Below are 15,971 nucleotides of genomic sequence, written 5' to 3' on the forward strand. Positions count from 1 at the left end.
GCCGCCTCCCGCACACCCCCCACCGGGGATGTGCCCGCAACCAATGTACATGCCCTTGACCGGAATCGAACCTGGGACCCTTCAGCCCGCAGGCTGACGCTCTATCCACTGAGCCAAACCGGTTTCGGCTTTTTTTCACTTTCTTTCTAGTGTGTTTTGACAAACAAATGCTCTTAATATTAATGTCATGGAACTTATCAATCTTTCTTTTATGGTTAATGCTTGAATATCTTGTTTCAGAAATCTTGCCATAATCCAAGGTCATAAAAATATGATCCCATATTCTTTTGTAAAATTTTACCTTTTAGAATTAAATCTTTAATTCTTTTGAATTCATATTGTGTGTATATATATGAATGGAATGAATTAAGGAACACAAATTTATTTGTATCCGCATGGATAGGAAAGTTAAGGTTTAACCTTATCCTCTTTAAACTATCCTGCTTATAATGGCACATTGCAATTAATCCAAAAGCCCCTCCTTTCCTAATGATCCTCCTTTCCCAGAGATCTATAACAGGTTTCCATAAATACATGAGCCTAATTGAAGACTCTATTCTATTTCATTGGTCAGCTGGTTGATTCTAGGAACAGAGTTACACTGTCTCAATGCCTACGAATTTACAATAAAACTTGTTATCTTGAAGGGAAAACCCCAGGCTATTTTAATTATTCTTTAGAGAGTTATTGATTGTCCTTGGGTCATAATTCTTTTAAATATATTTTAGAATCAGCTTGTCAAACTCCTGAAAAAGCATGTAAGATTTTTACTAGAATTGTACTGAATATATAGGTCAATATAGGGAGAGATGACATTTTTATGATATCAAGTCATCCTCTTCATATGCATGGGTATGTATCTCCATTTAGATAGGACTTCTTTAATATCTTTCAATATCATTTTAACATGTTCTCCATTCAGACTTCACCCACCTTTCGCTGGGTTTGTTCCTAAATACATGATAACTTTTGTTGCTATTATAAATGATATTTCTATTTGCTTCCAGTGGGTGAAAATGCAACTAACTTTTGTATACTGATCCTCTATCCAATGAAGCTGCTAAATTCTATCATTACTTACAATACTCTGTAGACTCCTTTAGATATTTCAGGCAGACAATTATATTATCTGCCTGAAAATAGTCTTTACATTGCCTCAGCTTAAAAGACATGAACTAGACCGGTCGGTGTGGCTCAGCAGTTGAGTGTCGACCCAGGGACCAAGAGGTCACCGGTTTGATTCCTGGTCAAGGCACATGCCTGGGTTGAGGGCTCAATCCCTAGCAGCAGGCATGCAGAAGGCAGCCAATCGATGATGTTTCTCATTCATCGATGTTTCTATCGCTCTATCCCTCACCCTTCCTCTCTCTCTAAAAATCAATAAAAACATTTTTAAAAAGACTAATTATATGTGGATACCTCAAGATTAATAGCATTTCCCTTTTATAGCATTCTGAAACAGTCCAGTAATAGACTTTGATTTGTGCGTAAAAAGAATAAACAAACCCGCATGGTGAAGAGCATCCAAAAAGCCACGAAACCAGCCGTCCTCCTGGCGTTCCAATAGGAGCTTGAGAAAAAGTGTGGCAGCCTCCATCACACCCTTGTTGTTTTTCTCAGCTTGAATATACTGCACCTCATCTACAAAGAGAAGCAAGAGTGACTCATCAAACTGTAGAACCATGAGTCATTGTGTTACTGGTGGGGTGCCCTCTGTGGCAGCCTCTAACCTGTGGAAGTGGAGTTCCTGCGATGTTGCAAGAGAAGGAATTTTCTGAGACTCTCGAGGGAGGAGGAGAGATCTTTATTCCTGTGGAATTGAACCCCTGGATTTCCAACGTCCCATTTCCTTCCTTCCCACTGTGGAAAAAGTCCAGCCTTGTCTTCAGCAGGCTAGAATTAAGGCCACTGCCCAGAGTCTCCACTTCATATTAAAACACAGTCCAACCCAGCTTCTGGCTAGCTTAGCTTGTACTCCCAGCTCCAGTCCATTGCATGCTTAAGGCCACATGGTGGGCAAGTGTGGGTCAAAGAGCAAGAGAGCTCAAGAGCGAGCAAGAGCACAAGAGAGAGGAACTCTTTGGGGATTGTAACCAGGAGCTTAACCAATTAACCCTTCAAGATTGCATGCACTTGCAGTGGCTTCACCCCCTTAGCCAATTATCTTTTCCCAGGGTAGACTGACAAACAGGGACCTTCCCTATGACACCCAGACTTCACTGCACATGCACTTAATTCCTCTTTGTTTGGTTCCTTCCCCCAGTGATCTGCAGGGAATGGACGGGTGGTTCCCTGGGAAGCATGAAGTTGTAGTTTCCTGGTGAAGCTGCCCAGATGACCATGCTTATTATGTCTGGCCTCCCCTTTGCACTCTTCATATTATTAATATTAATTAATAACTAGCTAATTATGACAGTAATAATTGAAAGAAAAGCCTGAACAGGGTTGTCAAAGTTTATGAAGTGGAGATGGAAACTGTAACAAAACAGCAATAGAAGCACAGCAGGAAGGCAGCAAATTCTCTGCTCATTCTTCACCAACCCTGCCATCCTTTCTGGAAATTCTCCTAGTTTGGTATGAAGTCAGGAGCACACCCTAGGGCCGTCCTAAAGAAAAGGAGTTTATTGGCTTCCGGTCAAGATGGTGGAGTAGGTAAACAATGTGCTCACCTCCTCCCTCAACCACATCAAAATTACAACTAAACTACGGAACCATCACTGAGAATCACCTGAAGTCTAGCTGAAAAGAAGTGCTATAACCAAGGATATACAGAATAAGCCACATCAAGACAGTTGAGAACCAAAAAAAAATTATTACAAAGAAGTTTCTTAAAGATATATGAAAAAGTCTCCCACAACAAGGGCGAAGTCCTGGAAGTACTGGATTAGATGGAAGAAAGCCTTCCTCCAACATTTTCATAGTCTCTTTTTTTTAAATATATTTTATTGATTTTTCACAGAGAGGAAGGGAGGAGGATAGAGAGTTAGAAACATCGATGAGAGAGAAACATCGATCAGCTGCCTCCTGCACACCCCCTACTGGGGATGTGCCGGCAACCAAGGTACATGCCCTTGACCAGAATCGAACCTGAGACCCTTCAGTCCGCAGGCCGACGCTCTATCCACTGAGCCAAACCGGCTTCGGCAATAGTCTCTTGTTCAAAAGTCTGAATTAACTGTAGGACTAAGCGTGTGAGGATAGGACCACTCCATGGCATCAGTAACAAGTACAGTGGACTCAGCAAGCAAAGTTAGAAACAAACAGAGATATTTTCATGGTCCTTTCCCCGGGCTCTTGCTAAGACAGTAGGCAATATGGCAGAAAAGAGAAAGCAGGAAGAGCTAAAGAGAAAAAAGGGAGGCCAGGTAGCAGAAAAGTACCCACCAACCAGCAGGTTGTCATACACACTTTGTACACTAACTCCATGTCTGAGGTGGTGGTCAAACCGTTGCCTTCATTATGACCTGACACTTGGTAATTTTCCACTTTTCTCCCCATTGCCAATGGAATGTAAATCCCAAGGGAGTAAGCCAGATGTCTGGATGGCCAACCATCATATTCTCAGGGATTAGAAGAGAACACAGCAGGTAACAGACACTCAACAAAGGTATGCTGAATGAAAAAAAGAGACGCCTTCCTTCTCTGTCTTGGCAACAACAAAATTCAATGACTTTTAAGAGTTGTGAAACTATCGCCACTATCTAATTTTGATACTGTTGTAATTAACCCTGTATTAATAACAGGAACAAAGGAGCCAAGAAGGCCAAATTTTACAGGCATGTCATTTGGGCAGCTTCACCCAGGAAGCTAAAGCTTTACATTCCCCAGGGAGCCACCGATCTGTTCCCCAAATTGCAGGGGGAAGGGACTGGACAGGGAGAAGAATATATGGACGCATGCCCAGGAAAGTACCCGGGAAGGCACTTGTCTGTCAGTCACACCTGGGAACAGATCATTGGCCAGAGTGGGCATGGCCACTGCAAGGAGGAGGAAATTTGGGATACTTAATTCCCTGAACAAAGAAGCTCTTGTGCTCTTGGTTCCTCTTATGCTTTTGGGACTCTGATTGCTCGAGGTGTGCTCCCCGGAATTCGCCCACATCGCCCATGGCCATGTGGAAGCCCATACACAATGGACGAAGGGACTACAACCAGCCTGATGTTGAACTGGACCTGGTTCCAACACGGAAAGAAAACTCTGGACACTGGCTTTGCTCCTAACTGTACTGAAACCCCAGCTACACTTCTTCTATAACTGCACTGAAGGGAAATGGGACTTTGGAAACGCAGGAATGTAACTTCACACAAATAAAAAATCATTCATCCTCTGGCGTGAGTCCCAGAAAATTCTTTTTCTTGAGATATCGAAAAGACCCTATCCCCAGCACCCAGAGGGGAAGAGAATACCCCAATTTCTCCGAAAACAATTTTAGTACATTTTCATTACTGTACAAAGAAATCTTATAATCATTAGCAGTCACTCCCCATGTACCCTCCCATTAGCCTCAGGCAACTAATAATCTACTTAAGTCTCTAAGGATCTGCCTATTTGGGGCATTTCATAGGAATGGTATTCATATGTAGGCGTGACTGGGTTCTTTCACTTAGCATACTGTTTTCAAGGTTCATCTGTGTATAGCATGTGTGCCATCTCCAGCTTCCCAAGGTAGAATTTCTTTTCTTTTTTTTCCAAGGTAGAATTTCCTGATCTCTTTTCTGTGCTTTTTATTTTTTAAATTATTTTAAATATATTTTTTATTGATTTCAGAGTGGAAGGGTGAGGGAGGGAGAGACAGAAACATCAATGGTGAGAGACAGTCATTGATTGGCTGCCTCCTGCAGGTCCTGCACTGGGGGCCGAGCCTGCAACCCAGGAAATGTTCCCTGACCGTGACCTCCTAGTTCCCAGGTTGATGCTCAACCACTGAGTCACACTGGACTTTCGGTCTTTTTTTTTTTTTAAATATATTTTTATTGATTTCAGAGAGGAAGGGAGAGAGAGATAGAAACATCGATGAAAGAGAAACATTGATCAGCTGCCTCCTGCATGACCCCCTATTTGGGATTAAGCCCACAACCCAGGCATGTGCCCTTCACTGGAATCAAATCTGGGACCCTTCAGTACACAGGCTGATGCTCTAATCACTGAGCCAAATCAGCTAGGGCTGGGGTCTGAGTCTTTTTATATGCCTTTGACTACAGCCCCAATGCCAGTGCTGACCAGCAGACCCTGAGCGACAGAAGAATGGATTACTCTGACACAACGTTTGCTGTGAAAGAGAGGGCTAAGGGACTGCCTGGCTAAAGGAACCAGACAGCCTCGATCACCTGCCTCGTTAGACTTTTATTGTAACAGCAGTTTGAGATAAAGTTTATCTTTTAGATTCAATCAGTAGGATAAGTAATCTTGGGAGGACCCATGTGTTTGCAGTGTCCTTTAACCAAGGACACCCAAAGATTAAGCATAAGGATTCCAGTAAACACCTGGGGTCTGCACGTGCACAGACTTGTTTGGAAAGGTCAAGGAATAATTAGGGGCACCACCTTCAGCACTCCCCTAAGTCAGAATTCCGATAAACGGGGCAGGCCGCCTTCAGCACACTTCCCTTATTTCAGAATGTCCTCCTTACAAACTTTCCAACCAAGTCTCATGTGCTCCTCAACACACTGACACTACAGTATATAGCAATTGTTTGAGGGTCTATCTTCTCTCTGAGACTATGATCGTGGACATCCTATATAATAAAGAGGTAATATGCAAATTAACCCTCACACCCTCACAAGATGGCTGCCTACGACCAGGCTGGCAGGGGGGTTAGTGAGGGACGACCAAACGACTGAACAAGCAGGCTGTGTGGGACGACCAGGCCGGCAGGGGGGTTAGTGAGGGATGACAAAACTACTGAACAGCAGGCTGTGTGGGCAACCAGGCCAGCGGGGGGGCCATGAGGGGTAACCAGGCTGGCAGGTGGGGGGAGGGCAGTTGGGGGCAACCTGGCCGGCAGCGGTGGGCAGTTAGGGGCTACCAGGCAGGCAGGCAGGTGAGCGATTAGGAGCCAGTGGTCCAGGAATGTGAGAGGGATGTCCGACTGCCGGTTTAGGGCGCCCCCCTACCCCCGTGCATGAATTTCGTGCACCGGGCCTCTAGTGTTGTAATAATCTATGACTTCATCTTTGCATTCTAACAAAGTGCCTTGCTCATGAATGTGTCCAGAAATGTTACTGAAGGAATAGATAAATACTCAGAATTCTGCTCCCGCAGTGTCCCTCTAGCATATAGTGTACTGCAAGAGGGTACTGCAAAAAAATCCACACCCAGGTCCACCTTAAAACATCATGGTCCACCTTAAAACATCATGGATAGCCTAATTAAAGCCCTGCAGAACCCCAGTGATCATGCAAGCTCTCCAGAATAAACATGTCTTCAGTGTTCCTTTCCCAACATCCAACACAGGGAGAGAAGAATTATAGTAAAAGAGATACAGGATATTGCTAATGTAATTTAAACATATTGGTATATTTGTGTGTGCGTACATACAAATGTATGGGCATAAGGATATGGATAGCCTCCCACTGCCTTTTTAATTTATTGATTGATTTTTAGAGAGAGAGAAGAAGGGAGAGAGAAACATCAATTTGCTGTTTCACTTATGTATGCATTCAATGATTGACTCTTGTATGTGTCCTGACTAGGCATTGAACCCGCAACCTTGGCACATTGGGACAATGCTCCAACCAAGCTACCTGGCCAGGGCCCACTGCCTTCTAAGGAGGGCAAAAAAATGGGTCAGAAAGTGTATATTCAGCCATAACACTCATTAGTGTTTCCACTCTCTGACTGAATCCTGACTGATAGAATATACTTGTCACAATTAAGGTTAACTCATAGAATCAGAGCTTCCAAGAGAAAAATAGGAGATATAGAAACTTTATCAATCTAATAGAAAACAGAAAAAGATGGGGAGAAAGCAAAAAGTTTATGGACCCATGTATATGAACTGTAGGGGTGGGGAGGGTGGGAAAGAGATTAACCGGGAACTTACTGTAGCCCATGGATACAGACAATAGTTGATGAAGGCCTAGGAGGGGCGGGTGTGGGGTGAAGGGGGTCAATGGGAAAAAAAACAAAGGAAATATCTGTAATACTTTCAACAATAAAGATAAATTTTTAAAAAAGAAATGAACAGTAAAGATATAAACCAACTAAATGATAAAAGTTGCCTCTGGTGAGGGACTTGAAATAAAGCCTTTATGATACCTTTAACATTCAAAATGAAGATAATATAGTGTTCTTCAGCTTGCTTTTTGTTGTTGTTTTACTTATCTTTTTTAAAAATATATATATTTTTTATTGATTTCAGAGAGTAAGGGAGAGGGAGAGAGAGATAGAAACATCAATGATAAGAGAAAATCATTGATCGGCTGCCTCCTGCAGGCCCCATACTGGGGATTGAGCTTACAACCCAGGCATGTGGCCTGACCAGGAATCGAACTGTGCCCTCCTGGTTCATAGGTCAACGCTCAACCACTGAGCCATACCAGCCGGGCTAGAGTTCTTAAAGACGTTTTACTTACCTTTTGGTTATTTTTACTGTGGTTGCATTGTAACTATAAATTAAATCTAACATATGAACTAAAAACAATCCTACCTATGCACTCCCACAGCAGACTATGGTCTTCCAAAGCCGTTACCACACTTTACTATCTATTGTTCGTTTAGTTACCTGCCTTCACATATGCACGCCAATCTCAATCAAGGCAGGGACCATTTCTATCTCGTTCACTACTAATTCCTTAGTCCTAACATGATGCTTCCTATTAGGTAATATGCAGAAATATGGGTAAACTATCTCCAATGCTAGCATAAGGCTGACACGTGAGTTTTTGTTTATTGACACAATATGAAAGAATGGAATTCACACCAGTCAGTGTTTCACCCATTCCAGGAAATTCTAAAAGAATGTCTTGCATGGGCTTACAGTCTTCAGGGGTAGAAGCTACTCTGAGGTCACTAGGATGTTATCTTGTGACTTCACTCTGAGCACAACTAGAAAGTGGAGGTTCACTGTTGGTGGTATGCTCTCACTCCTCACTCCACAGCCTGTGGTTTGGTTTTCCAGACAATTAGCAGAAAAGTTATCCAACTGCTTTAATGCAATTTCCAAAACCTGACTCACATCAGGAAAGGCATTTAGGCACTTGGAGTCTGAAAAGAAATGGCCAGATCCACTCTCTCATCTCAATTCCCTTCTGTTTCCCAGTCTGTGCTTACCTCCAGCACAAAGCACTTCAATCGGGGTGGCGGGGGAGGGGGGCAATGGGAGGTTAAGGACACATATGTAATACCTTAATCAATAAAGAAAAAAAAAGATCAGTAAAAAAACAACACATTATTCACTGTAAAAATAAATAAAATAAAATATACCATGAAGTATAAAAAAAAAAAGCATTTCAATACAAATATACCTAATGGCCATTATCCATCTTCGTATGTATCAAAAGCTGAAACACCTGAATTAAAGCCTAAAGCCATTCAGTCCAAGTCTCCTCTCACATTTTCATATTTTGGAAGTGACCTGCAGAGTCAGCATGAACTTTCTTGCAGCTCTGACGGTGTTTTGTAATCATCTGTGTACATCTGTCCTCACCCATGTCCCACCCCTCAACACCATGTATTTAAAGGCAGGGCCTGTATCTTATTTCTGAATCGCTGATGTCAGCACAAAACAGTAGACATAACTACTAATAGAAATAATGGACAGCGACTTGTTTCTTCAGCTTTGAATCTAAATAGATGTGTACCCCTAAGTAAGTCATTTCACCTCACTGAGACTCAGTTTCCCCAGTCGGGTCCTCAAGGTCACCCTCAAACTCTGACAAGCTCTAGTCCAGTGATTCCTAAACTTTTTTTGGCCATGCCCCACCTTTAAGCATCTCTAAAATCCTGATGACCCTCCCCCCACCACCCGTGACATATAATTCTTATTCAAAAGTGAACTCCTATTCACGTGGAGGAAGCCTAAAAAGGTCATTAACTTAGTCTAAACAAGCTTCCAAAGAACATGGCATCCATGAAAGAGAAAAAGAAAAGAACGAAAGGGAGGCCCTGAACAAGAGAAGGAACCAAGATGGCGGCAAAGTTAAACAACTAAACTGCCGCCGCGCACAACAATTTCAAAAATACAACTAAAAGACAAAGCGTCTACCACCCAGAACCACAGGAAAGCTGGCTGAATGGTAGATTTACAACTAAGAAGGAAAAAGAAAGAACACACACGGAAGGGCTGAGGTACGGAGGCGCGTGAATCGGCCTGGTGGCGGGCGAGCAAATATTCAAAGTGATGAATAGCAAGAACCTACAACCTAGACTACTCTACCCAGCAAAGCTATCATTCAGAATTGAAGGGCAGATAAAGAGCTTCACAGATAAGAAAAAGCTAAAGGAGTTCATCACCACCAAACCAGGATTACATGAAATGCTGAAAGGTATTATTTAAAAGGAGGAAAAAGAAGAAAAAGTAAAGATAAAAATTATGAACAACAAATACATACCTATCAACAAGTGAATCTAAAACTCAAGTGAATTAAAAATCTGAAGAACAGAATAGACTGATGAACATAATAGAATCAGGGGCATAGAATGGGAGTGGATTGATAATTCTCAGGGGGAAAGGGGGTGTCTGTGTGGGGGGTACGGGAAGAGACTGGACAATATCATACACCTATGGATAAGGTGGGGGGGGGTAAGGGCAGAGGGAAGGGTGGGAACCGGGAGGAGGGGAGATATTGGGGGGGGGGGGAGGAGAAACAATTGTAATAATCTGACAATAAAGATTTATTAAAAAATTTAAGAAAAGAACAAAAGGGCAGTTGAAGTACTGAGGAAGAAATTGTTAAAAAAAATAATAATATGAAGTGATATGAAAAAATAGCAAATACAGTTTCAAAACATAGAGAACTGGGATGCATAAATATGTCACAATATATATTTATATACCCTTAGAACCATAAGAAATGCAAAAACTTCACTGTGAATAACTCGTTCTTGAGCTGCCCCCCTTAAACATCAAATTGCCCCCCTGGGAACCACTGCTCTAGCCTGAAATGCTGTGGGGGTCCTGCCACAAACCCCGCGTTCCCAGCAGGCTCCCGCGTTGACTGAGGGAAGGGGTAGAAAACCGGCGGGAGAACTCGTCCTCAGCAGGTCTCCTGTCCTGGGGGCGGGCGCCCCGGCCACCACTCACCCTCCGTAAACCAGGGGGCCAGGTAGCTGAGGACGCAGGTGGGGTCCAGGACCTTGGAGACATAGTCCCGGAAGGCGAGCAGGTTCCGCCGCTCCTCGGCCGTCATGCCCGCAGCTCGGCTCCCGCACGGCCCTCCTCACCAGCGCCCCGCTTTCAGAGCTGCCGGGGAGACCTTAACGGCGGAGGGGAAACGGAGGGGAAACCGAAACCGCAACCAGCGGAGGCGGGGCAGGGCCACCCCGGGGCGCAGCCTCCCGCCCCGCCTTCCGCACGCAGTTTCCTTTCCTCTCTAGCGCCCAGCTTTTCCCTCCCGTGGGATTGTTTTTCTGAGTTTCATTTCATCTTATGTGTTTTGGGGGTATCGGGGTAAAGTTCAGGTTAAATAAAGGGCACAGATTTGAAGGGCACAATTCTGAGTTTTTAAAAACGTGTACGGAGGAGCCGCTCCCCGCCCCCGCCCCGGTTGTGCGGGCAGGTTTAACGGGACCGGAAACGCCCACCTGTTTTCCCCGGCGGCCTCGCCACCTGCATTCCCACCGGTAGCGTTAGGAGGAAGGAACTAGATACACACCCAGTAAATACACACACTGGCCAGTTTGTTTGTTTGTTTATATAACTTGGTGCATTGTGGTTTTAATGTTTAACTCCTCGATAATTAATGATGTTGGGCACATTCTCATGTACTAATTTCTTTTTGGCGTGTGAAGCATTTGCTCCTCCTTTTTTGCCTGAGTGGTTTTTGTTTGTATTATGGATTTACAAGTTTATTTATTTATTCTAGAAACAAGCCCATTGTCAAATATATGTATCCCATATGTCTTCTCCTAGTCTGTGATTTACCGTTTTTCTTAAAGGTGTCTTGAGCAAGTTTATTTTAGTGAAATCCAAATTTCAGTTTTTTTCTCTGTGTACTGCTTTTTGTGTCTTTTTAAATATATATATACATATATATATACATATATATGTGTGTATATATATATATTTATTATTATTATTATTGTTTTGCAGAGAAGAAGGGAGAGGGATAGAGAGTTAGAAACATCCATGAGAAAGAAACATCGATCAGCCGCCTCCTGCACACCTCCCACTGGGGATGTGCCTGCAACCAAGGTACATGCCCTTGACCGAAATTGAACCTGGGACCCTTGAGTCCGCAGGCCCACGCTCTATCCACTGAGCCAAACTGGTCAGGGCTGCTTTTTGTCTTCTAATAAATCTTTGCTACTCCTAGGTCATTAAGGTATTCTTTGTCTTTGTGTTTTATTTCTTTGGCATTTAGGTCTATGATAATTTCAAATTAATTTTGTTGTGGTATGAGGTGTAAGGGTCAATGTTTCATTTTTTACTTCTAATTGTTAACAGCACAAAGTGTTTCATTTGTTGAAAAAATTTTCTGCTCCCATTGAATAGCTTTGGCACCTTTGTCAAAAAAAATCAATTGACTCTATGTATGCAGGTGTATTTTAAATTCTAATTAGTTCCATTTGTCTGTGTGCTGATACTGCTTTATTCTGCTTTGTAAAGATTATATTGGATCTCTGCATTTTGTTATGACATAAGAATAAATGTCAATTTCCCCTGCTTACCACACACACACACAAGTGATTGGGATTTTGATCAGAACTGCATTGAACCCATAGATAAACCTGGGGAGAATTGACATTTTAACAACATTGAATTCTAACCCATAAATTTATTTTCTATACTTTCTCTCAGTAATATTTTAAGTTTTAACAGTACAGGTTTTTCCCTGGCCAGTGTGTTCAGTTGGTTGGGGTGCTGTCCTGTATACCAAAAGTTGGCCAGTTTGATCCTCGGTGTCAGGGCACATACTAGGTTTGGGGTGCATGAGGGAGGCAGCTGATGAAAGTTTCTCTCCTTTAACTATTTTATGTTCTTTGATGCTACCCTAAATAGAATTGTTTCTAAAGTTTCATTTTCAAATTGTTTGTTGATAGTAGATAGTAATACAAGTCTTTTTGTTTTTTTACCTTGTTTTATGCAACATTGCTGAACTTAATGGGTCTAGGAATTTTTCTGTAGATTCCTTAAATTTTCCTAGAAATAGTCATGTAACATGGTTTTTACTTCTTCCTTCCCAATCTTTAAATTTTTAATATTTTATTGATTTTAGAGAGGGAGAGGGAGAGATAGAAACATCAACAATGAGAATCATTAATCAGCTGCCTCCTGCATGCCCCCTGGGTATTGAGTCTGCAACCCGGGCATGTGCCCTTAACCAGAATTGAACCCCGGGACCCTTCAGTCTGCTGACCAACGCTCTATCCACTGAGCCAAACCAGCTAGGCTGCTTTCCAACCTTTATGTCCTGTATTTTGTTCCCTTATTACACCACCCATGACCTCCAATAACAAGTTGAATTAAAGTGATGAGGGGTTTACACCCTTATTACTAATTTCATCGGGGAAATGATCTGTTTCACTTCAATTACAATGTTGGGCATAGGTTTTTCTCAGATGCCTTTATCAGATTGATGTTCTCTTTTATTCCAGGTTTACTCTGCTTTTATCATAAATGGGTGTTGAATTTTTCAAATATTTTTAAAAATATATTTTTATTGATTTCAGAGAGGGAGAGGGAGAGATAGAAACATCAATGAGAGAATCATCGATCGGCCTCCTCTTGCACACCTGGGCATGTGCCCTTGACCCGAATCAAATCTGGGACCCTTCAGTGTGCAGGCCGATGCTCTATCCACTAAGCCAAAAAACCGGCTAGGGCCAAATGCTTTTTCTGCATCAATTGAGGTGATCATACATTAATTAACAAAGTGAATTTCATTGATTTTTAAAAAATATTAAACCAACCTAGAATCTCTGGGATAAATCCCATTTGGTCATGATATAGCATTTTTAATATATTTTTTAGTGTGTTCATAAGAGATATTGGTCTGTAAGTTTTTCTTATAATGTAAGGATTATGCTGGTCAAGAGTTTGTGTGATGTTGGTATCAATACTTCTTAAATGTTTTAAGAGAATTCACAATGAAACTTTGAGCTTGGAATTTTCTTTGAAGATACCTTATAATGATTCAATTTCTTTACTAGATATACGGCAATTCTGATTTTAAATTTTATCGTCAGTTTTGGTAAGTTGTGCTTTTTAAGGAATTTGACCATTTCCTCTTATTAGATTGGCATATTTTTATATTCCTACTAATAAAAAAAATCAGTGTTGCCAAGAATTTAATAATTTTCTTTTATTTTTATAAATATGTTTTTATTGATTTCAGAGAGGAAGGGAGGAGAGACAGAAACATCAATGATGAGAGAGAATCATTGATTGGCTGCCTCCTGCATGCCACACACAGGGGATCAAGCCCGAAGCCCAGGTATGTGCCCTTGACTGGAATTGAACCCGGGACCCTTCAGTCTGCAGGCCGACGCTCTATCCACTGAGCCAAGCCGGCTAGGGCTAATAATTTTATCTTTTAAAAAAATCAACTTTGCTGAAACCGGTTTGGCTCAGTGGATAGAGCGTCGGTCTGCGGACTGAAAGATCCCAGGTTGGATTCTGGTCAAGGGCATGTATATTGGTTGCGGGCACATCCCCCGTAGGGAGTGTGCAGGAGGCAGCTGGTCGATGTTTCTCTCTCATCGATGTTTCTAGCTCTCTATCCCTCTCTCTTCCTCTCTCTGTAAAAAATCAATAAAAAATATATTTGATATTTTTAAAAATTGTTATTTTTATTTTCTATTTAATAGATTTCTTTTATTTATTTATTTTTAATTTAATAGATTTCTAATCATTATCCTTTTCTCTTACTTCCTTTGGGTTTAATTTGCTTTTTTACTAGTTTGTTAAAGTATAAGTTTAGATTACCAATTTTATACATTTTTCTTTCCAATGTAAGTATTTGAGGTATAAATTTTCCTTCTCAGCTGAGTTCTAGCATCCCCATCACTTTTGATATTATGCTGTTTTCAATGTCATTCCTTTTGATATTATTCCTGTGATTTCTTCTTTAACCTATGAGTTAATTAGAAGTGTGCTGTTTATTTTTCAAATATTGGGAATTTCCTAAATATTGAGGGTTATTGACTTCTGATTTTAGTGTTGAGATATTCAATATGTTTTAAGACTTTGATCTTTTGTAATTTATTGAAACTTGTTTTATGGCCCAGCATATAGACTGGATTATCATTTAAGAATATTTATGTTGCAGTTCTTGGGTAATGCTTTATAAATGTCAATTAGGTTTAAGTTACAGTTGGCACTAGTCTCCTACATTAATACTTATTTTCTGTCTACTTGTTCTGTCAAGTACTGACAGGGCGTGTTAAAATCTCCAACTATGGATATTTATTTGTCCATTTGTCCCTTTCGTCCTATCGGTTTTTGCACCATAATTTGATAGCTGTTATTAGCTGCATAACATTTAGGGATGTGATGGTACCATGTATTAAGATAAGGTTTCCTTGTGTTTAACTGAAAACATCATATAAAATCAGGATGTGGAATAAAACAGCATTAAGTTTGGAATACTTAAGAAAAACATTTTATAATTTTAAAGTATATTCCTTGATCAACTAGTCTTCCCACAATTTGTCAATTTCTGAACTTACTAAAAATTGTCAAATAATTTAGATTCTTGTCATTTTAAACCAGTTTCCTACTGCCCTTAAGGTAAACACAAACTCTAAACATGGCCTACACAAAGCTTGGCCCTACAGTCTGTCCTTTAGCTAACCCTAGACTACTTCAGGCTTCCCTTCTGCCTTTGGACCTTTGCACATCTTTTCCTTTCATAACAACTCCACATCCACCTGTTTACTGGATTTCAGTCCAACCATCACTTCCACCTGAGAGTAGACCCCTGTTGTATGCTTTTATAGCAGGCGTCCTCAAACTACGGCCCGCGGGCCACATGCGGGTGTTTTTGCCATTTTGTTTCTTTATTTTAAAATAAGATATGTACAATGTGCATAGGAATTTGTTCATAGTTTTTTTTAAACTATAGTCTGGCCCTCCAACGGTCTGAGGGACAGTGAACTGGCCCCGTTTTATAGCAAATTATACTTTCTCACCAGAGAACTTAGTTATGATATGCCTGTCATCTGTTTTATTCTATCACTGAATCCCTAGTACAGAACCCATCAGACAGCAGGTATTCCAATTTCTGTTAACAATGAATGAACATGGTAGCAAGGTAAATTTGAAGGCTAAATTTAGATTTAATCCAAGTTCTGATGTTCACTGGCAATCCTACATCACACTATAGATGTAGAGCAATTTTTATCTCTAAAACTGGGTAAAACATAAACACAGTCACTTTGTGTAAAAGAACTACCAATGTAAAAGTCTGGCAAGTTTTTTTTTGTTTGTTTTTAGTAAGCTAAATGCCACATAACTGCATTTTTCTGTAGAAGGCAAATAATATACTTTTCACAATAAGGTTAAAGAACTAAAATAAAATTCTGAAACGCACCTCACCTGAAATTCAGAATTTATAACACAAGTATATCCTTAATTATTTTTCAGTAAAATAATCTGACTTAAAAATTTATCAGCCACTCACTATATAGGAAAATTTCTAGACTTTAAAGTATTACTGTTTATTTTTTTCTTTTGTTGATTATACATTTTCTTACTGGCAGATCAGATAAACAAGTATATGAAAGAAATATTTAAACTATTCTTTTGGCAGAGGATAAACTGTGCAGATTAAATGCCTCAATTTAACCTGAAGTAACGGTTTGGAATCATA

General features: G+C 40.9%; 1 protein-coding gene across 3 annotated transcripts in view; it reads right to left on the bottom strand.

The window, feature by feature from the left end:
• Positions 1 to 15,971, bottom strand: part of RIGI (RNA sensor RIG-I) — a 59,911-nt gene that overhangs the window by 37,165 nt on the left and 6,775 nt on the right. For 2 of the 3 annotated variants that reach the window (XM_054727527.1, XM_008142005.3), the window contains exons 1-2: positions 10,244 to 10,410; positions 1,507 to 1,641 (exon numbers count right to left, since the gene is read on the bottom strand). In XM_054727527.1, coding sequence (XP_054583502.1) covers positions 1,507 to 1,641; positions 10,244 to 10,349 — 241 coding nt within the window. In that variant the 5' untranslated portion in view covers positions 10,350 to 10,410. Of the gene's footprint in view, positions 1 to 1,506; positions 1,642 to 10,243; positions 10,411 to 15,971 lie in introns of those variants that run through there. The other variant, XM_054727528.1, reaches the window with a different exon arrangement.

This window comes from Eptesicus fuscus, chromosome 15, assembly GCF_027574615.1.
Source record: "Eptesicus fuscus isolate TK198812 chromosome 15, DD_ASM_mEF_20220401, whole genome shotgun sequence".
In the NCBI taxonomy this organism is placed as follows: Eukaryota; Metazoa; Chordata; class Mammalia; order Chiroptera; family Vespertilionidae; genus Eptesicus; species Eptesicus fuscus.